Here is a 22,754-nt window from a genome sequence, read left to right on the forward strand (position 1 = left end):
GATTCGTGTATGTAGGTATATAGAAGATGGTTTTTCGTATCGGGATTTTGGCTGAGGCTTTGGCAGAGCCTCAATAGTGTTTCTGTTTAAAAATAATCGGGGAGGTCAATGGTTTTCCCCGAGCTTAGACACATACATACTTACAAACTTACATAAAAACGACGATGCACACGGACAGAACTATTTCGGCCTGAGACACGGAAGTCGGAGACTCCCCTGCAATGGTACAACACTGGTGTCGGAGACCCCCGCGACTTCGCCGAAGGAGGAGAGAAGGATTCAATATCAAGCTTATTTTTAGAATGCGTTTTCTTCTACTCACCACATCGGCCAACACGCGCCACCTATTCTTAGACCCCATTCGAATCCGGGATGGTTTTTCGCTATTCCAAACGAAATTGTTATATTATACTAAAGAGAAATCGTCGTCGTGATGGGTGGTTTTTACATATTCTAAATTTAGATCAATTTATTTATTGAAGAATGTAAATTGGAAATTCCCGGAAAACTAACGAACACGCACGTATTTATTCGGTAGATTCGAAGATTAGTATATAATAAATATTCCAGAAAGTGTTTAAACTTTGATGTTGAACTGTTTTTTGTTTTAATGAACTTATTAATATGACCAGTATAAACATTTTTTGTCAATGACGTAAAACTCCAATTTTAATGACGTAAATGTCAATGACAACTGTCAAATATTTGTTTTGACATTTATATAATACAATGAGACATCTATGTATAAAAGTAAAATATTGTATTAGTATTAATAAATCTTTGTCAGTGACATTATTGGAAGTCAATCACTACTCAAATTTCATTGTAGGTTAAGTTGTCTCTCATATAATTGTCAATGACAACTATCAACCATTTGACATTAACGTTTATCTTTATCTACATTACAACCATTGACAATTCAATATTCCATTTAGTTCAATCTTTAAAAAAAAGTAGTGAAGTTCACTGAGAGACAACTTAATCTATAAAATAATTATAAAATTAGAGAATTTATCAGAAAATAGAATTAGAATTAATCCTAGGAATTAAGATAATATTGCCATTTTTTAAATAATTATGGACATATAAAATGACACATCTATATATAAATGAAGTACATAATTTGATAAATGTATAATGTATGACGTTTATTTTACTTCAATTTTTGCTAACTTTTATTCTATTGTAGGTTAAGTTGCTTCTCATAAGTTGTCATTGCATAAATGTCAATAGTATCAAAAAAATGACTTTGACATTTATGTGACGTTTATCATTACCTACTTTACAGCCATTGATAATTCAACATTTTCTTTAGTGAATTTACATATATTTAATCAGATGACAGAGAGAAAACTTAACCTATAATAAAATTAGATAATTAATCAGAAGATTGATTTACAATTAATTAATTATACTTGATTAACAATCAACTTTTTTTATCAATGATGTTTATGTCAAACTTTACTACTCCAATTTTATTTTAGGTTAAGCAGTCTCTCATAAGTTGTCATTGACGTCAAATGATTGATAATAGCAATGAAAACTATCAGACATTTGACATTGACGTTTATGTGACGTTTACGTACTTTTGACAACTATTGACAATTTAATTATCCCTTTAGTTCAATCACTCAGAAAATAGTGAAAATAAAATTATAGAATTTAACATAAAATAGAATTCAAATTAATTCTAGAAATATAATATTGGTATTTGAAAAAATAAAGAGATAAAAAATGAACACTTTTTTAACTACTTCAATTTTATTTTATGTAAAGCTGTCTCTCATAAGTTGTCATTGACGTCACATGACAGCTATTGACAATTAAATATTTCCATTATTTCATTCACTGAAAATAAAATTAGTGAATTTATCATAAAATAGAATTACAATGAATTAACTTTTAAATTTATTTTTATTTCATTAATTAAATCAATAATTAACAATTTGTAAAATCACTTTTATTTCGTTAATGAAACCTAACGATTCATTACTTTTTTTACTAATGTTATTCCTTACAACCTCATTCATAATCAATGTGTTAGGACAATGACCTTTCCATCTACATCCACACTTCTCTCAATAATTTTCCTGTTATTCACTGAATCTTTCACAGTTTAATATGAAATAATAATAATATTACTTTTTATTAACTCAAAATGTTGTTGTTTTTTTGCTGTATTTTATTTAAACCTTGAGTGCATTCGAACCATGAATCTATGATTGCATTGTTTTCCAAATACAATACGCTATTGACCTGCACTTGCATTTTTTCTATTTCTCCTCCATTAAAATGGATATCCATGAACACTTTCATTTATTTTTATTCAATTTATTCCTCAAACAAAGATATAAAAAAAAACGAATGCATTTCATTTATTTTATTATCAATCATTCATTTCAATATTCAATTGTTAGATTTGTAAGGCAAAATTTTCAATTGAATTTTTAACGCCACGTCATTATTAATAACATTTCTGTTATGCAATCAGACATATATAAAATAAGAAAAAAATAACATTTTTTTAAAAAATCTTTTTTTGTTATGTCATGTAACTATTAACAACATTTCAATGACTCATTATATAATACAAAATGCATTTAATGCATTTTCTATACGTTTTATATGAGCATTAAATAGTTTATTACTTTCCTTTTTACTTATTTTATTTTTTTTTCCTTTTATTCGAATCTTAAACTTTATTGATTTCAACGTCGCACGACGATTGTTTGTGCGACTTAAATATCGGCACGTAAATGAAGGAGTGCCGAGGTGGAATTGAATATGGATTACACGGATTGTATCCAACGATGTTGGAGAAAATAAGCAAAAAAAGGAACAGACACGAAGAAAGATACGAAGGAAACAGAAAAAATACGATCGTGATTTTTAAATAGATTCGCTCGCTCTTACATAATTTCTGAACACTCACAAAAGTTCACATTTCAACACTTGACCTGAACTCTGTATTACTTTAATACACAGATATAGCGATTTTTTTTACAATATTTTACAAAATATTTCATTTATTTTTTAAATTTTATAATGTAACATGAAAACTGTAAATATTTTAATATATTTTATTACTTCATAACAAACAGTATTAAATTGCGCATCTTTTGATATAAGCACCATTACCTAATGTTAATTAATGACTGAAATATTGCAATTTTTCAAATTTTGTTTAAGTGTTCACTTTTTATTTAATTATTCAATTACCACAAATTCGAATTATATCACTATATAAGTAAATTAAAGATAAAATTACGGCCTTTCCAATGAGCCTAGAACCAGATCTGAGAAACTTATGGTTTTCTTGTAATAAGCTGTAAAATTTTCAAATTTTTAAAAAAAATATAAAAAAAACTGCCTTCTATTACGCTTCTTTTGATATAACCGTTGATGCGTAATTTTTAATTAATGACTGAGATATGGCGATTTTTCGATCGTATTAAAAATATTCTAGTTTCCATAAAAAATTCTTAGAAATTAAACTCCATCTGCTTCCTGTTTAGAGCGCATCAATAATAACACGATTTTTTTTTACAATATTTTACAAAATATTTCTTTTTTTTTTGAAATTTTATAATATAACATGAAAACTGTAAATGTTTTAATATATTTTATTATTTCATAACAAACAGTATTAAATTGCGCATCTTTTGATATAAGCACTGTTACCTAATGTTAATTAATGACTGAGATATTGCAATTTTTCAAATTTTGTTTAAGTGTTCACTTTTTATTTAATTATTCAATTACCACAAATGCGAATTATATCACTATATAAGTAAATTAAAGATAAAATTACGGCCTTTCGAATGAGCCTAGAATCAGATCTGAGACACTTATGGTTTTCTTGCAATAAGCTGTCAAATTTTAAAATTTTTCAAAAATATAAAAAAAATATTATATTTTATGATTACATCAGAAGCTGCCTTCTATTACGCTTCTTTTGATATAACCATTGTTGCGTAATGTTAATTAATGACTGAGATATGGCGATTTTTCGAGCGGATTAAAAATATTCTAAAGTTTCCATAAAAAATTCTTAGAAATTAAACTCCATCTGTTTCCTGTTTAGAGCGCATCAATAATAATACGATCGCTTTTTTGATAGATCCCACCTGCCCTTAAACATCAAAAGAATGCGTTTCTAAGAACAAAATTCGAAGGAATATCTGCACACAAAACATTGACTTCTTGCAATTACTCTAGAAATTACAGAATCAGTTGAATACAGAGCGAGTACAAGTTTTTTTTGTTTATCGTTGCCTCGGGAGGAATGTAACGAACAAGACGAAAATAAAATGAAGAAGTAAGAAAGAAAGAAAAAAAATATGTATGCATGTGTAAATTGAGTTCCATTTTGAGAGGCACGTACGTCAAAAGAAGCATTTAATTAATGTTTATTTACGAAACCCGTTACTTAAACTAGTACAAATCTTGTTGGATGTCGCTCGTAATGGCCTTTATATAATCTATATAATGCGGGTAAACTGCGTTCTGTTCGGATCACGTTCACGCTTCTAATCGATGCATTATTTATTGTTATTATTATGTATGCATGACATTTCTTAAGATACAAACGTTGGGAATTCTTAAGCTCATTAATATTATGCCCTTCTTATTATAAACTCCGTGGTAAATAAATAACTGATCTATTAATATTTATGTAATGAACAATGGAGGAATTTTCTATTGTGTTTTGTAGTTGATGTTTTGAGATAAATTGATGAAATTCGTGGTTGATAATCAGGTTTAGATATAAAACCTCTTAACAATTTTAGATAGAATTCTGTTGGAAATAATGAAATTTCTAATCTCTAATTGATGTAAAATGTATGTTTTATATTTTATTTGACGTTTTGAGATAAATTAAACAAATTCGTGGTTGATCATTTTTTAACAAAATTGAAAGAAAACTTTGTAACAAATATTAATGCTAATATTATAACAACTTATGAAGTTTATAGACTTTAATTAATGAAAAAAATAGATTTTGTTCGTTTTTTGACGTTTTGAGATAATTGAAGAAAATCTTTGGTTGATAATCTGAGTTGACAGGAAACCTCCCAACAGTTACTAATACTAATATTATTGGAAATTATGAAGTTAATAGAGTTTAATTAATGAAATATGTAACTGATTTGACATTTTGATATAAATTGAAGGAATTTGTGGTTGACAATCAGATTCTAACAATTATTGATAATAATACTATTTGAGATTATGAAGTTACTAGTTATTTTAATTAATAAAAAAAATGTATGTTTTATGCAAGGCAATAGTAAATCAACACTTTAATCAATTAATTACATTTATTATCAACAATTAACGAAACAGAAAAAATGCTTAAATAGTAGAGCAATTAATTGAATAATTTATATAAGATGTAGTTTATGAAAGTTAAGCACCATATGTTGCAGATATTACTTTGAATGGGATAAATTGAGTTACAAATGTTTATATAATTCTAAAGCTATTTGGTTGATAATCAACCAAATGCATACAGAACATATACAAAATATTAAGTTAATTATTTGTAATTGATAACAAGTCTATTAAAAATCATTACTCAAATTAATCAATTGACTAAATTATCAAAAATGTAATATTTTTGAGCAAAAAATAAACAAATTTCAAAATTCAAATATTTAAAAAAAAAAATATTTCTCCATTAACATTCATTATAATACAAAAACAATAACATGTAAAGGGTGTCCCAAAAGTGTCAAATTGTTTAGTAAAGTGTCAAATTATTTGTTTTTTTTGGGCCACAAATGGCGGCAAATTCAAATCTTGCTTTAATTTTGGGACACCCTTTATTTCCAATAAACTTCTGATAATTACAATTGTTTTAAATTGTTGTATAAAAAATTAATTGTTCTTGCGCTCTTGATTATTATTTTTTTATTTAAGGTTACTTCAGTGCTGTTACGCAAATATTTGCGGATCTTATCTTAGAAGAATGTGTTGATGATGATAAAAATGTGTAAATTAAACTTTTACGTCTGGATTCTTATAATAACAATAATTTTCAATGTTTCCTATATAAACTGTTCTTTTTATTGAAACGCAATTCGTTTAATAATGCGGGAAACGTAATTTTTACGTAATTACGTAATTTTTCAATGATAAAATGCAAAAAAACAAATATGTTTACTTCTCTACTATTCCAACAAAGTTGTTTTTAATTTGTGTAATTTAATGTAAATTATTGTTGATTCATGAAAAATTTTCAACTGATAAAATAATCGAATGATTTTAATTATTATATTTATTTAAACGTAGATTATTAATTGAAATATGTGGTATTATTAATGGTATTATTTGAATGAAAAATCGCAGAAAGTATTAAAAAAAAATCTTGAAATTATTTGAGAAAAACTTAGTTTGTAAATTTATTATTTTGGTTTTTTTTTTTGGAAAATATGAGAAAAATTATAAAAAAAATATTTAATTAAAGTAAAATTGTCTTAATATGAATTATACGAATAAAAAGGAAACTTTTTTTGCGAAATTAGTGTTTTATTCAATTGTTTGATGTTTTATTCAATTGGAAACAAAATTATTAATTTTACAGACGGAATTTTGTATCATCTCATTAAAATTAGGTTATGTTCCTAAATTTAGCTTTTGTTTTTTTAATTGCATCATGGGAATAATGAATAAAGTTTTATTTGTTTTGCTTAAACCTAACCTAAATATAAGAAAATAAATATAAAAATAAATCCCTTACTTATTTTCACTCGTAAAACAATATTATTGTGATTCTATTATTTATAAATAAATTTATTTGTACAAAAATACATGAATCATCGTTAATAACATAAAAAAAAGTAGAATGCAATGAAAGGTGTACGAATCCATAAAATGATTAGTCATCCTCTATTTTAGGAGTTGCACCATATTTTACATGAGGAAGTTTTTTTAAGTAATTTTTATTGATTTATTATTATGAGTAATATCATTATTTTGATGCCAATTGGATATAATACGATAAGTTTGGTTAGGATTTATCACCCATTTACAAATATTTCTTGCTTGACTTTTTTTTCTATTTTTAGACTTGGATCATAATTAGCAAGAGGAAGATTTTTTTTTTCAAGTAATTTCTATTGATTGATTTATATGAATAATATATTTATTTGTAAGGGGTTTTGATGCCAATTGGATGCCCATTTACAAATATTTCTTGCTTAACTTTTTCTCTATCTTTGGAGTTAGATCATATTTTGCATGAGGAAGTTTTTTTTTAATAATTTTTATTGATTGATTATTATGAGTAATATCTTTATTTTTAAGGGTTTTGAAGCGAATTAGATATAATACGATAAGTTTAGTTGGGATTTATCACCCATTTACAAATATTTCTTGCTTAATTTCTTGATTAATTTCTTTGTTATTTCTACATTGAAATAAAATTTATGATAAAAAAAATAATAATTATTATAAATTTAACATTTTAGTATGAAATTTAATTATGATTTACTTCAATATAAACTTCAATATAATTCATATGTTTTTATTTGTAATTTTCGTGTTCGAGGGAAATAGAGTGAATTTACGATTTCGCCATTTCTTATCTAATCATTTAAGTGGATCAACGCAGGCAGCTCCAACATGGAAGAACTTACTTTGCGGTCAATAATCTCGAAATATATTTAGAATACAGCAAAATGCTTATAGATAGAAATTTCAAAAAAAAAGTTTGAAAATTATATTAAAACGAACTCATCTTACAGATAATAACAATCATTTTTAATCGATTTTGCAAAAAACAAATATAATTGCAACAGATTTTGAATCAATTTCGTTTGAATTTCACGAATTTCGTTGGATTTAATAATGAATAGTATACGATTTACGAGAGCGAGAAAATTCTAGCTCGAGTTGCGTAAGGGACTTTGGGGAAACGGCGCGTTTTACGATGTGTTTTTAGAACAAGTTTAAACAGATAATTTTGAAAATATTTATGAAATTTCATTAATTTATTTAATCGATTTGCATTTGTAATATGGAGTTTACAGTCCGTTTTCTGATATGATGTAATTTCTTACAATGTTTGTGTAATAGTTCTTTAAAAAAAATGAAATTTTGATCGAATTTTGTTGAAATTGAAAGCAATCTTTTTAACATATTTTTATTTACAACATTACTACTTTATATAAAAACATAAATTTACTCTAAAATGTCTTATTTTTTATGTATTCTAGATATATTAGGTTTGTACTAGAAAAATAGGCCAAAATGAAAAATAAAACGGATTTTTTTTAAAAATATTAATTAATTTATTTAATCGATACACATTTGTAATTTGCAGTTTACAAACCGTTTTCTGCTATGATGTAATTTCTTAAAATATTTGTCTAATAGTTCTTTAAAAAAATGAAATTTTGATCGAATTTTGTTGAAATTGAAAACAAATATTAGAAAATTGTGATGAAATTCTTAACTTTTTTTTACATATTTTTATTTAAAATATTACTACTTTATATAAAAACATAAATTTAATTTAATCAATTTGCATTTGTAATTTGGAGTTTACATTCCGTTTTCTGCTATGATGTAATTTCTTAAAATAGTTGTGTTATAATTCTTAAAATAATATGAAATTTTGATCGATTATTGTACTTGAAAATATAAGAAAATTGTGTCGAAATGTATTAAAAAACAACTTTTTACATAGAGTAAAAAATTACTACTTTATATAAAAGCAGAAACTTACTTTTATATTTAGATTTAGTTTACTTTAAAAAAAGATTAAAATCTTTGAAATATTTCTACAAATTTTTTGAAATTTTTCTAAAAATTAATGGAGAAATAAATATTTTTACCTTATTTTTAATTACATGTCTAATTATTTATTTAATTGCATTAAAACACGTAATAAAACAATAAACAAAACTTTTATTTCACGTTATTTAATTGATAAATTAATTTTAGATTATTCTATTTTCGGAGTCATAAATTCTGACGCAATAAACGTTAATACAATGAAAATTCATGTAAAACCATGCAAATTGTTTTAAAGTAATTCAACAAAACAAATAATTGTAATAGATTCAATGAAATGAAACCATAATTTCTCAAAGTTAAAATATATTAAGCAAACTTTTTATATTATTGATTTTCCTCGATGTGATGCAATAACGTCCAGTTTTCTGACGCAATACTCTATATTTAATACACATGTAGAAAACACAACATTTTCTTCATATACTAAATTGACTTTATTTTGGTTTTAAGTAAATCATTCATCAATTTTAATATGATTGATTTTGGTTTAATAACCAAAGATTCTGACACTTTTATATATTTAAATTCACGTAAAGTTGCGGAATTGATAAACCAATTTGCGTATTAATTAATTAACAGAAATTTGAATGAACCTCAATTTATATTTTATGGTTTCATCCATCGATTTTTGATCAAATCCGAATATAAATTTATATATATTTCTGATGTAATATAAATGGAATAAATGAAATTTTATGAAATGTTTGACTATGAAAAATCATTACAAAAAAATCTAACAATTATAATTGGTATATGAAATAATTAGGTGTACCTCAAGGCAGTTTTCTCTAAATAATCTTATTTCTATGAAAAAATAAGTTGTATAAAAAACTTATGGTTATTATAAAATACATAATAAAACGGTTATTTTTAGTAGAAGAAACTCGAGTTTTCATTTTATCCCATACAGAGAAGGTTGTCTATTATTGGAATATAGGAAATTGCACTTTAGACCTAACCAAAAAAAAAAAACGAAAATTTTCATTGTTGTTGATTTTTTCTTCATTTTAGCGATGATTTACTAATAAAAATGTTGAAAATAATGTAGTAAAAGTGTATAAACACAGTAAAGAAACGTGCGCATTTCGAGTTTCAAACAAATAATATTTTTCTCCGTGTTTACGTTATGTAAAAAGTCCGAGCTTTTCTTGTTTCATTCAAAAAATTTTATATTTAACAGTTATTAGATTTATTTTTTTAATTTTCTTAATTGCTGTGTCTGTAATGCCTTTAATTTTACTTATAAAAAGAAGCGAAAAAACAATTTATTACAAGTTGTCCATTTTTTGCAATGTTCTTAATAGAAATATCAAATAAATGACAATAGGTGTGTCTGTAATGCCAGTAATTTTACTTAGAAAAAGAAGTGAAAGAACAATTCATTACAAGTTGTCCATTTTTTGCAATGTTCTTAATAGAAATGTCAAATAAATGACAATAGGTGCGTCTGTAATGCCTTTAATTTTACTTAGAAAAAGAAGTGAAAGGACAATTAATTGCAAGTTGTCCATATTTTAACAATTTTCTTAATAGAAATATCAAATGAATAACAATAAGTGTGTCTGTAATGTCTTAAATTTTATTTGTAAAAAATAGCAAAAAAGTGATTTTAAAACTAAGTTTTCAAATATGTTTCTACTAATTTAAAAACAAATGTTTCTATATTGTTGTGTTTCTTTTTGTTGTTGCAGGGAAAAGACGTTCAAATTCGAAAAACTAAAAGAATCGACAGAGACCCTCACGACTACGATAACGGTTAGTAATTGTTACTTTTGAAAACAAATATTATTTATGACTAATTACTATAATTAACATTTTTTTACACATTAACTATCTGCTTTTTTTAATGAAACTGTAAACAACATAGTTTTTTTTTATGAGACGCAGCAATAATTGCTTTCGAAACGTTTCTTTTCAAAAATTGATATAATATTAATTTTTCTGTTGTACCTTGATACAATTGAGTTTCTCACAAGTAAATTATGTTTTCATTGAATTAATAACTTACTATAGTCCCAAGTACACAGCCTTGGGGTACATTAATAAAAAAATAAATACTGATTAAAATTGTAGCTGAATTACATAACATTTTTGTGTTAAAATCAATACCAATTCGATGTAGTCCCAAGTACACAGCCTTGGGGTACATCCGATTTTGTTACTAATAAAGTCATAATAAATACTATTATAATTAATCAACATTTTCTTTTTATAAAGAACCTACAACTATTTTCATGTCATTGCTACTTTCACTGTTGTTCCAAGTACATTTCCTTGGGGTACAACTTACAACATTAATGAAATCAATCAAAATTTCCAATAAAAAAAATCGATTTTTTTTATACATTATCCAATAATTGTTGTATGTAAACTCGTTTTTAACTTCTTATGTTTTTTTCTTTCTGTTCACTAATTTAAATGTTATTTCGCTTACGTGAAAGATGATACATTTGCTGAAGTGGACAATGCTGAACACGCAATCACGACGAAGTATTATTATGCACGTGTCCAGATAATATTATTAAAAGCAACTGACATTGAGAACTTGTTTACAATAATTTTAAGGAAAAGAAAAACGAAAAGCAAGAAAAAACGTAAGAATTTTATATTCTTTTATTGAAATATAAAATTTAATTAATTGCAGTTTAATTTATATTAAATATAATTTACACTCTTAATTATTGAAAACAATTTAATTTAATTGGAACTTATTTACTGGATATTGATTTCAAATATTGTTAATAGTTTTGTTAATTAATCTTAGAATGTACTGAATTTCTTTAATTAAACGCTTTTTATATAACATTTATAGAAATTTGTGATCGGAACTTACATTCTGGATGTTCTTTAAAAATTGCGTTAGTTTTAATCTACTATTGTTTTTTTTTTATAAATTAGAGCATCAAAATTATCCTAATTATTGATATTTAAAAAATACTTGAAATTACTTCAGAAATAGAATATAAATGATTTATGACTGAAGTTTTGTTTTTCACGGATCACTGGAAAACAATAATTTAGCAGTTATGTTAAGGTCACTGCAGATGTTTTCAATTTATTTTTACGACCTTTTAACAAGTTTACGTTAAAAATGCTAGTGTAAATAAGTAGTTTGAAAATTGATGAAAATCATTGAAAGTGAGTCAGAAACAATCCGATTTTTGCTGAACGAATCACCCGGTATGTATTATTTAGTGGCAATTATCGTAACATTTCCAGCGCGTTGCATCAGGTCGCCGAGATTACGTAATGGTCGGCCGGCAGTCGGATGGAGATTACACGGTTTCTGGGGCTACACGAAGGGGTTTCTCTCGTTTTACTTTTTTTCCTCTCTTTGTTCCCAATTCCCTTCCCTTTTCGTCTCTGCACTTTTTATTGCGCATATATAGAACTCAGAAGGATGGGGGGAAACAAGTGAACAGTGGAGCAGGAGAGAAACATACAAAAAAAGAACGAAGAGCGGAAAATACCGAAAGCCGAGGGTGGAAAAGTACCACAACGGACGCCAATCGGATCACAACACATAGTAAGCACCGTTGCCATGTCCTCACTAAAAAACCTTCAAATCTGCTTTCAATTCTTTCTTCAGCAATCTTTAATAAATTGAAAATTATACTAGTTACTTAGCAGATTTGACACTTCAGTTGACAAGTGAAATTGACATTATTTTTGACAGTTCTAATTGACGTCTTCATTAACAATTATTCGAAAATTTCTAAGCTATATAGAAAAGATGAGACAATCTTTGAACAATTGACGTTTTTATTATCAATTCAATTTAGATTGACAATTCCAATTAACGTTTTTATTAACAATTCCAATTGACGTTTTGCTTGACAATTTCCAATTAACATTTTTCCTGTTAGTAGTCTATAAGTAGTCTATAAGTTAATAAATAATAATTTTTAGAAGTCACAAGTATTGAATAATAATAATAATTGACGTTTATAATTCTATTTAACGTTTTGATTGTCAATTTGGTGTTTCCAATTGACATTTAGATTGACAATTCTAATTAATGATTTTTCATTGACAAGTCCAATTGACGGTTTCCTTTTTAATTTCCAAATTTTGTTTTTGCTGACAGTTATTTGACAATTCGAATTGACCGTCAAAAACGTAAATTTCCAATTAACGTTTTTATTGACAAATCTAATTGACGTTTTGATTAACAATTCCAATTGATGTTTTTATTGAAAATGTCCAATTGACGTTATTATTGATGTTTATGTGCAAGTTGATAAATTTTATATCCCAAATAATCCAACCTTTAAACAATTATAATTGACGTTTTTATTGACAATTGAAATTGACAGATTTGATAATTCAATTGTCATTTTGTTTGACAGTTCTAATTGACCCCTTCATTAACAATTGTTCGAAATATTTTAATCTTTATATAAAAGATTAAATTTTGGGACAATTGACGTTTTTATTATCAATTCTACTTGACATTTAGATTCATTAACAATTCTATTTGAAGTTCTGATTTTCAATTTGACTTTTCCAATTGACGCTTAGATTGACAATTCCAATTAACGATTTTACATTGACTGATTAACAATTCAAATTGACGTTCTTATTGACAATTTCCAATTGACGTTATTATTGATGTTTATGTGCAAGTTGATAAATTCTATATTCTAAATAATCCAATCTTTAAACAATTATAATTGACGTTTTTATTGACACTTGAAATTGACAGATTTGACAATTCAATTGAAATTATGTTTGACAGTTATAATTGACGCCTTTATTAACAATTGTTCGAAAGATTTTAAACTTTATATTAAAGATTCAATTTTGAAACAATTGACATTTTTATTATCAATTCTACTTGGCGTTTAGATTCATTCACAATTCTATTTGACGTTTTGATTTTCAATTTGATGTTTCCAATTGACGCTTAGATTGACAATTCCAATTAACGATTTTTCATTGACTGATTAACAATGCAAATTGACGTTTTTATTGACAATTTCCAATTGATGTTTATGTGCAAGTTGATAAATTCTATATCCTAAATAATCCAACCTGTAAACAATTGTAATTGACGTTTTTATTGACAACTGAAATTGACAGATTTGACAATTCAATTGACATTATGTTTGACAGTTCTAATTGATCCCTTCATTAACAATTGTTCGAAAGATTTTAATCTTTATATAAAAGATTCAATTTTGGGACAATTGACGTATTTATTATCAATTCTACTTGACGTTTAGATTAATTAACAATTCTATTTGACGTTTTGATTGTCAATTTCCATTTAATGTTAAATATTTGTGTGCAAGTTGATATGAGATCCAACCATTGAACTATTATAATTGACGTTTATATTGACGTTTTGATTGTTATTTGATTGTCAAATACAAAATGACGTATTTATAGATAATTGTGAGAAATTTATTAAATTCTTTATGACACAATTATAATTCACGTCAATTTTTATTGATGTGTGCAATTTAATAGAATCTATATCCTAAATAATCCAACCTTTAAAAAAATATAATTGACGTTTTTATTGATAATTGAAATTGACAGATTTGACTTTTCATTTGACATTATGTTTGACAGTTCTAATTGACGTCTTCATTAACAATTGTTCGAAAGATTTTAATCTTTATTTAACAGATGAGACAATTTTTAGACAATTGACGTTTTAATTATCAATTCCACTTGCATTTTAGATTTATTAACAATTCTATTTGAGGTTTTGATTGTCAATTTCCAATTGATGTTAAATATTTGTGTGCAAGTTGATATGAGATGCAACCTTTGAACTATTATAATTGACGTTTTGATTGTCATTTGATTGTCAAATTCAAAATGACGTATTTATAGATAATTGTGAGAAATTTATTAAATTCTTTATGACACAATTATAATTCACGTCAATTTCTATTGATGTGTGCAATTTAATAAAATCTATATCCTAAATGATACAACTTTTGAACAAATGTATTGACGTTTTTACTGATAATTTCAATTGACATTTTGTTGACAGTTATATGAAAGTCATTGAATTCAATAACCTCGATGAATCCATCTTTATCAGAAACAATATATAGTGAAAATACTTAAAAAAAATGTAAACAAAATGAAATTAATTAATGCAACTATTCCATTTTATTCCACACAAATTCTAGGCTTTTTTCGCGCTAATTGAACCTGACAAAAAAAAAGAATACATAAACACTCGATAGTACAGCAAACTAATATCTCGGATAAAGTGGATCTCGTATAAAAAAACACATATCGTTATCCGCGATAATTGTTCGCGAACATTTTTGTAAACAATGGCAAAAATTTTTGACGTGAAAAAAAAATACAAGGACACAATTTACACACTCGAACAACAGATGCGAACTTTCGATAATATTTCGATAAAACATGATCAAATTTTTCTGTTAACCAAATTGAATTTGATTGATCGTTTAAACGATTCGTTAATGATACAACGAAAGAATGGTTGAAAACGCAAACAAGCACGTGGATTTGCTTGACCTTGAGTTGAACTAATCAATTTGAACGATGATTGACTTTATTTGCCAACAATTCAAGGTCAATAGCATCGCGAAAATTAGAACCGACAAAAATAAAACGTTGATAACAAAACTTTGGTTTTTTTTGCGAAATATAAAAAAAGTAGTGTTTATTGTTTATTTTTAATCTAAAGAATTAATTAAAAACCATTATTTTATTAAATATAAAAATAAAGTTATACATTTTATGAAGAATTTTTTTGCTAAAAAAAATAGTTCAATATAAAATAAATATTTATAAAGAAACTATGATAATGGAAAACGTGTAAAATTATATAAGTTTTCGATTTATTACATTTAATTAAAATTGTTTCTAACTTACACCAATTAATTATGAGTTGAAGATGATGACGATCGTTGGAGACTTCGGTTTTGTTGCGCGAACGTAACTTTACCCTTAATCAAAGTTTGCTCGAAACAGACTGAAACTTACCTAAAGGAAGACACGGGTGGGTAGAAGGAAATTGATTCAATTTTGCAAGGAAATCCATCTTTCAATATTTATTTCCCAATTTAGATCGCATCTTCGAACACATTTGACTGATTTACTCAAAAAAATAATCAATTTTTCTTATAAACAAAGTTATTATTTGCATACTCGAAAGTGACTAGGGTTTTAAAAAACAGTTTTTTTTTTGAAGAAATGTTTATAATTCGGTTTTTTAATACTAAAAACAGGTTTTCGATCCTAGATGAAAAATATAAACATAAATTAATTATTTGTATGAAAACATTAACATTTTGATACAAAATCGCTTGAAACAAATAGAAAATTCATAATGAATTAAGGCTCAAAATATCTTAATTTTCAAAATATCTTCAAGAACAACCGGTTTAAACAACGGTTTTGTAGAAAAGTTGAGATTCGAAAACCGGTTTTTGTATAAACTGTGATCTTCCACCAACTCTGAATAAAACTATATTAGGCTAAAAATGTAGACATTCTAGCTAAAAGTAGTAAAATTTGAAAACGAAAAAATCACACAAAATTGACTACAATTTTTAATAAATTCCAATACACAAAATATAATTTTTTTAATAAATTTTTCAAAATTGAAAATCATTAATTCAAATCAGTGTTTCCCAAACTTATATAGCTTACCGTCCCCTATCTAGAAAAAATATTGGTTTTTTTTTTGGGGTTACCAACACTTTGCACAAATGGCGGCAAATTTAAATATTGTGTTAATTTTGGGACACCTTTAGTGAGAATAATTTTCAGTACGTAAAAAGTTGTAACTATTACAATAAGTAAGATTCGTAGCGTGCTCAGAAAATGTCCGTGACTCAATATAAATATTCTATTTGACTTAATGAGTTTAGGTGAAAGTTCTCGTTTTAGTTTCAATGACTTAAGTAGGAAGATGACTTTTATCGCATTAGGCTATTCAACTATTTAATTTTATTTTTTTATAAGTGAATCACACGTAATTGGGTTACGTTTTGCTAAATGAAAACATTAATTTAAAATGAGAATTTTATTTTGTGTAGAACTTATTTATTATATTCAATTGAATTGATGTGACGTGGCACTTCTGAAATGCAATTGTGAACACGTATGAACGTGATTTTCAAGTTCGGACAAGAAAAAAAATAGCAGGTATTTTCTTTCTTTCATTCCCTCCTTTTCCTATGCAGTTGCACCAGAGGGTTTAGCTGTTATTCTCGATTGTAAAGGACAATTTGCATAATTCCCTTTTGGAAACGAAACAAAACGAAACGGATAGGAAAGAGCGATGAATGGAAAAACGAAAAGCTTCTGAAAAATAACACTTTTATATTTCTTTTATTTTGAATGATCCATCATATTAAATCTATAATTGTTGGTTGAAAAACTAATAAAAGTTTATTGTTGCCTTACGGTTGCAATCTTTGCGGTAAATGCAGTAGATCACAATGGAATTAATGCGTTTGAATGACCTTCAATCCGCCTCTCTTCCAAGTGGTCGTAACATATTTTATGCAAGTTCCCCCTCGTGAAATCAGACTCTAATCGTTACGCAATCTCACTCTCTTTTAAGTCTTCAGCTGCTCTCTATAAGTATATAGGTTATTTCTACAAAGAAATTAGTTTACTAGGTTCAATCTGAATAATGACAGTTCAAAAACATTGAATGTCAAATATTACGTAAATTTACAATACTAACCAAAATATGTGACATTTGATGTAATGTGTCAAAACCAAAAAAATAAATTAGGGAATGAAAATCCCTTCTTTAACCTACAAAATTTCAAATGTAATATTTTCAACTAATATTACGTCAATTTTATGCTAAATTTACAATACCAACCTAAATATTTAAAACACATATGTGACATTTGACGTAAAGTGTCAAATCTAAAAAAATACTTACACAATTTTTCTTTCAAATCACTCATAACACAAATTATGTAATGAAAAGCACTTCATAATACAATTTTTTAAAAAAAAGTAACCTAAAATATCAAAATTTCAATTAATTTTTGTATTTATTTAAATAAATCAATAATACCAACTTATTAATTAAATTGAATTATAATAATTAGTACTAAATAATGATAAAATACAAAAAATATTGTGAAATCAGACTCTAATCGTTATGCAATCTCTTTTTACAGTCTTTATAGGTTCAATCTATATAATGACAGTTAAAAAAAGTCAAATATTACATCAATTTTATACTAAATTTAGAATTCCAACCTAAATATTAAAAAAAAATATATGTGACATTTGACGTAAAGTGTCAAATCCAAAAAATAGTTACACAATCTTTCTTTCAAATCACTCATAACACAAATTACCTAATGAAAATCACTTCATAATACAATTTGTAGAAAACAAAACTTAACCTAAAAAAATTGAAAAGTTAAATTTTCAACTAATTTTTGTATTTATTTAAATAAATCAATAATACCAACTTAAAATATAAATTCAACTTAATAATTATGTTTAATTGTAATAATTAGTACTAAATAATAATATTATAAAAAAAATCGATTATTTTTCAATATTTTCTGAAAATTTTATCAAAATATTAAAAAAAAAACACAAATTAATAACAAATATTTGTTACATTTGTTTTTATAAAAAAAACAAATTTATTATACAAATGATGTTCGATTGATGATCAAAGGATTTATAAATAAATTTTAGTAGGAAAACAAGGTTAAAGTTTATTTATGAAATGAGAGTAATTTAAATCGTAATGATCTCTCGTATTCGTACAATAATAAATTATATAAATATATAAAACGTTGTTTTCGTTCATCAAATCAAATCATCTACGGAAACAGCATTGTTGTTTGATTAGATTAGATCGACTAGACTAACAAAATTTTTAAATACAACAATAATAGTATTATAAAAAAAATGCAAAAATCAGTGCAATAAAAGTTCAAGTATAAATAAAGGAATTGATTTTTAAATTTATTTATGTGTTCAACCTTTTTGCCTACCAATTTTGTTTATTTTTATAGTAAACTTAAGTCAACATCATATTATAAACTTTAAAGTAAATAATAAAAATATTTTTACTTTTTGAAAGAATTTGCAATTTTACTTGCTATTAAAAAAATTTACAGTAAATATTATTTTTTTTTGCTTTAAAAATGTACATTTCACTTATCAAAATTTAAAAAAATTCTAATTTAATATTAAAAAAAAACGTAAATTTTAGAGTGAATTTAAAAATATTTGTGCTTTATTTTTTCTTAAAAAAAAAACTTTGTTTATGAAATTTACAAGTTAATTGTACTGAAATATAATATTATGCAATTAAAATGTACATTTTTTTATTAAAAAAAGTACATTTCGCATGAAAATTACGTTTTTCTAATTTGATAATAAAAACTTTATAGAAAATTTGAAAATATTTTAAGCAAACTTTATATTTTTCTAATAAATTGAAAATCAAATTATGAAATTAAACTTTACATTACATATATTTTTTTATTAATGAAAGTAAATTTCATTTCATATTTTTTTTTTCATATTTTAATCTTTAGTGTAGTTTTTATTCATGGGCATAACACACCTATTAAGTAAAGTAGAGAAATGATAGTCAATCTTCTAGTTTGCATAATGCATGTGGCTGTGGAAGAACAATAAACGGATTTGAATATGCTCTGTATTCATTAAAATTAATGAACAGGTGAATTAATTTGAGTTGTCGGTAATGGAAATTGTATAGAAAACGTGAACGTGTTGAAGCGAAAGGTTGCATTAATATGGAAATAAGTAGAGAGAAAAAAAATATATTTATAAATAAATTTTCATATTTATTAATTAAATAAATATTTATGTAATATTTTAAAAAAATAACAATTTTATAGAATTTTTTTCTAAATTATGAAAAATAAATCTTTGGAAATTCCATTTATATCATCTTGATTACTCACTTATGATGTAGATTTTTTATCCTTTAATGATGAATAATAAACTTCTAATTTCGTTGTAAACTTAATGTAATTGCAAGAGATATTATTCAAACAGCAATTTAACCTAAAATTATTATGAGATATACATAAAGTTGTTATGGTTACTGTAATATTTGCATATAAACAATTGCTATGACATTGCTAAATGACTAAAGCAAATATTTCTATATAAAGTGTACGTAACAACTAAAACTGAAAACAAATATATAATGACGTATAGTAAATATATAACATATTACAAATTAATTTTTAAAAAAATCTATTTTATATAAAAAAAAACGAAATAATTGGAAAATTTGTGATTCTAAACTTAAAACAAGTTTATTACTAAAACTAGACAATACCAGAATTTTGGTATTTTGGAAGGTTTTATCTTTAATTTGCATATTAGATGATCTAATTAACGTACGCGTTTATTCACTAATTAAAAAAACGTCTAGACGAGTTTATGTTTTCTTCGAAAAATTTGTAATAAATTAACATTATGTAACAGTATTTGTATCAAAAGTATAGGAAACAGACACGTACGGACGTTTCTAATGTAATCTTAACACATATTAAGAACTTTACTGTTTTCGAGATATACAGTAAAAATTACATAAAAAATCTTATTAGACTTATGTAAATTGCTCATTTTAGACAGATTATTATAATAATATTGATGATTTATAAGGGTGTAATTAAAGTGTACATTAATATACCTATTTTGTTACTTAATTATCTTTCAAAAACTAGTTAAATCATGAAAAATACAATAAATAAAGAAATACATGTTGACAGGTTAAAAACAAAATTACTTTGTACTGTCAAACGATTTTAATACTCTACCAACTTAAATTATCAGAAAATTTTAAACTTGATTGAAAGAGAAATATGAAATTAAAATATCTATAAGTTGGCATAATGACATAAATAACTATTGTAAGTAAGTAAAATTGGTAATCTAAATTCCCAGTTATAACAAAACATGATTCCAATAAAATCAACCTAACTAACATTTTTTATGTTTTTAAAACTAAAATCGTAAAAGATATAAATAACTAAAAAATTGGTAATACCAACAACTGAAATTCATGAAAATTTTGATAAATAAAAGTTGGAAACACCATTGACAGAAGAAGTCTAAAAGTAAGACTTGTGTCCTATTTCTTTGTCTTCATTATCATATAGTTCTTACAATATTTGTATGTTTACATTTTAGTACTATCAAATGATTGATTATTGCTCTACCAACTTAAATTATCACAAAACATTAAAAGTTGACAGGAAGAAATATGAAAAATTTAAATATCTATAAGTTGGCATTAATGGAATTAACTATTGACACAAATTATTAACTTTGAAACAAACAAAAGCAGAATTAACCTAAATAATGAAAAATGTTTTTAATCTGCTATTACCAACTAGGCACATACAAAAAATAAATAGATAAAAGAGTTGACGTCATGAAAATAACTAAAAAGTATATATTTATACTAGAACCAACTGAAATTTTCATGAACCACATGAAAAATTTGAAAAACCTATAAATTGGAAATACATATAAATAATTACCTTGCCAATTTTACTTAGACCAAAACTAAGTTAAAAACAAAAAATGCTTGTCAATCCAACTACCAACTGAAATCTTGAAAAAATTGAAAAACCTATAAATTGGAAATACATATATGTAAATAAAAATATCATGGAAATTGACAAGTAAATTATACTTTCTTGTTGGCATTACCAATTTTACTTACTTACACCAAAATTAAGTTATAAACAAAAAATACTTGTCGAACCATCTACCAATTGAAATCATGAAAAACCTATAAGATGCGAAAACCATTGACATGTAAAATTGATAATGTAAATTTAAGTTGCCAACTATTAGAAAAAAGGAATGGAAGTGTACACTTTCTTGTTGGCATTGCCAATTTTACTTACTTACACCAAAATTAAGTTATAAATAAAAAACTGAAATCATGAAAAACCTATAAGTTGGGAAAACCATTGACATGTAAAATTAGTAATGCAAATTTAAGTTGCCAACTATTAAAAAAAAAGGAATTTCTTGTTGGCATTACCAATTTTAATTAAACCAAAACTAAGTTATCAACAAAACATCATGTTAAACCAACACCAACCGAAATCAAGAAAAATTTGAAAATCCTATAAATTGGTAATATATATAAATAACTAAAAAAAAATCATGGAAATTGACAAGTGAATTATATACTTTCTTGTTGGCATTACCAATTTTACCAAGACTAAACCTGGCAAACCAACTACCGACTGAAATCATGAAAAACCTATAAGTTGAAGATACCATAGACATGTAAAATTAGTAATGCAAATTTAAGTTGCCAACTATTAAAAAAAAAGGAATTTCCTGTTGGCATTACCAATTTTAATTAAACCAAAACTAAGTTATCAACAAAACATCATGTTAAACCAACACCAACTGACATCTTGAAAAATTTGAAAAACCTATAAATTGGAAATACATATAAATAACTAAAAAAAATCATGGAAATTGACAAGTGAATTATATACTTTCTTGTTGGCATTACCAATTTTACCAAAACTAAGTTATTAACAATAAATACTTGTCAAACCAACTACCAACTGAAATCATGAAAAACCTATAAGTTGAAAATACCATAGACATGTAAAATTAGTAATGCAAATTTCTGTTGCCAACTGTTCAAATAAAAATAAAAAGAATTGATGAGGAAAGGAGTGCAAGGCTCGTCGAACCGGAATGGTGTTACGTAAAAGCGAGTGCGTCTCTCACCAAATATTATGATACTGTTCCTGCATAAACACACGGGTCCATCCGTCCGTACGTGTGTGTTTTTTTCCTACGTCGACTGCGTATTTGAACGAGGACATCGGCAACGTCGCATCATCGTACGACCGGAGAACGGAGCTTGCGCCGTCCCCACGATCCATCTCCTCCCGTGGCTACGTGACTGTTTTCTACCGGTCCTGGTGAGGAGGTGGAGAGGG

General features: G+C 25.4%; 2 protein-coding genes across 4 annotated transcripts in view; one reads left to right on the top strand and one right to left on the bottom strand.

Moving 5' to 3' along the window:
* Positions 1 to 22,716, bottom strand: LOC108558585. 3 transcript variants are annotated; one of them, XM_017915548.1, is made up of 4 exons: positions 22,540 to 22,716; positions 323 to 383; positions 153 to 254; positions 20 to 82 (listed from the first exon to the last, which is right to left on the bottom strand). In XM_017915548.1, the coding sequence occupies exons 1-4, from the start codon at positions 22,695 to 22,697 to the stop codon at positions 71 to 73; spliced, it is 333 nt and encodes a 110-aa protein (XP_017771037.1). In that variant the 5' UTR covers positions 22,698 to 22,716; the 3' UTR covers positions 20 to 70. The 3 variants fall into 3 exon arrangements, 2 of the variants coding, with proteins under 2 accessions (XP_017771036.1, XP_017771037.1); XR_001890910.1 differs by lacking the exon at positions 22,540 to 22,716 and having other exon boundaries at positions 1 to 82; positions 145 to 254; positions 323 to 496; XM_017915547.1 differs by having other exon boundaries at positions 1 to 82; positions 145 to 383.
* Positions 10,494 to 22,754, top strand: part of LOC108558584 (MAP kinase-interacting serine/threonine-protein kinase 1-like) — a 38,449-nt gene continuing 26,188 nt past the window's right edge. The window contains exon 1 of the mRNA XM_017915546.1: positions 10,494 to 10,557. The gene's annotated coding sequence lies outside the window, so the exon portion shown is untranslated. The remainder of the gene's footprint in view (positions 10,558 to 22,754) is intronic.

The sequence above is a fragment of the Nicrophorus vespilloides genome, unplaced genomic scaffold (assembly GCF_001412225.1).
Source record: "Nicrophorus vespilloides isolate i.1.1-1 unplaced genomic scaffold, Nicve_v1.0, whole genome shotgun sequence".
NCBI lineage: Eukaryota > Metazoa > Arthropoda > Insecta > Coleoptera > Silphidae > Nicrophorus > Nicrophorus vespilloides.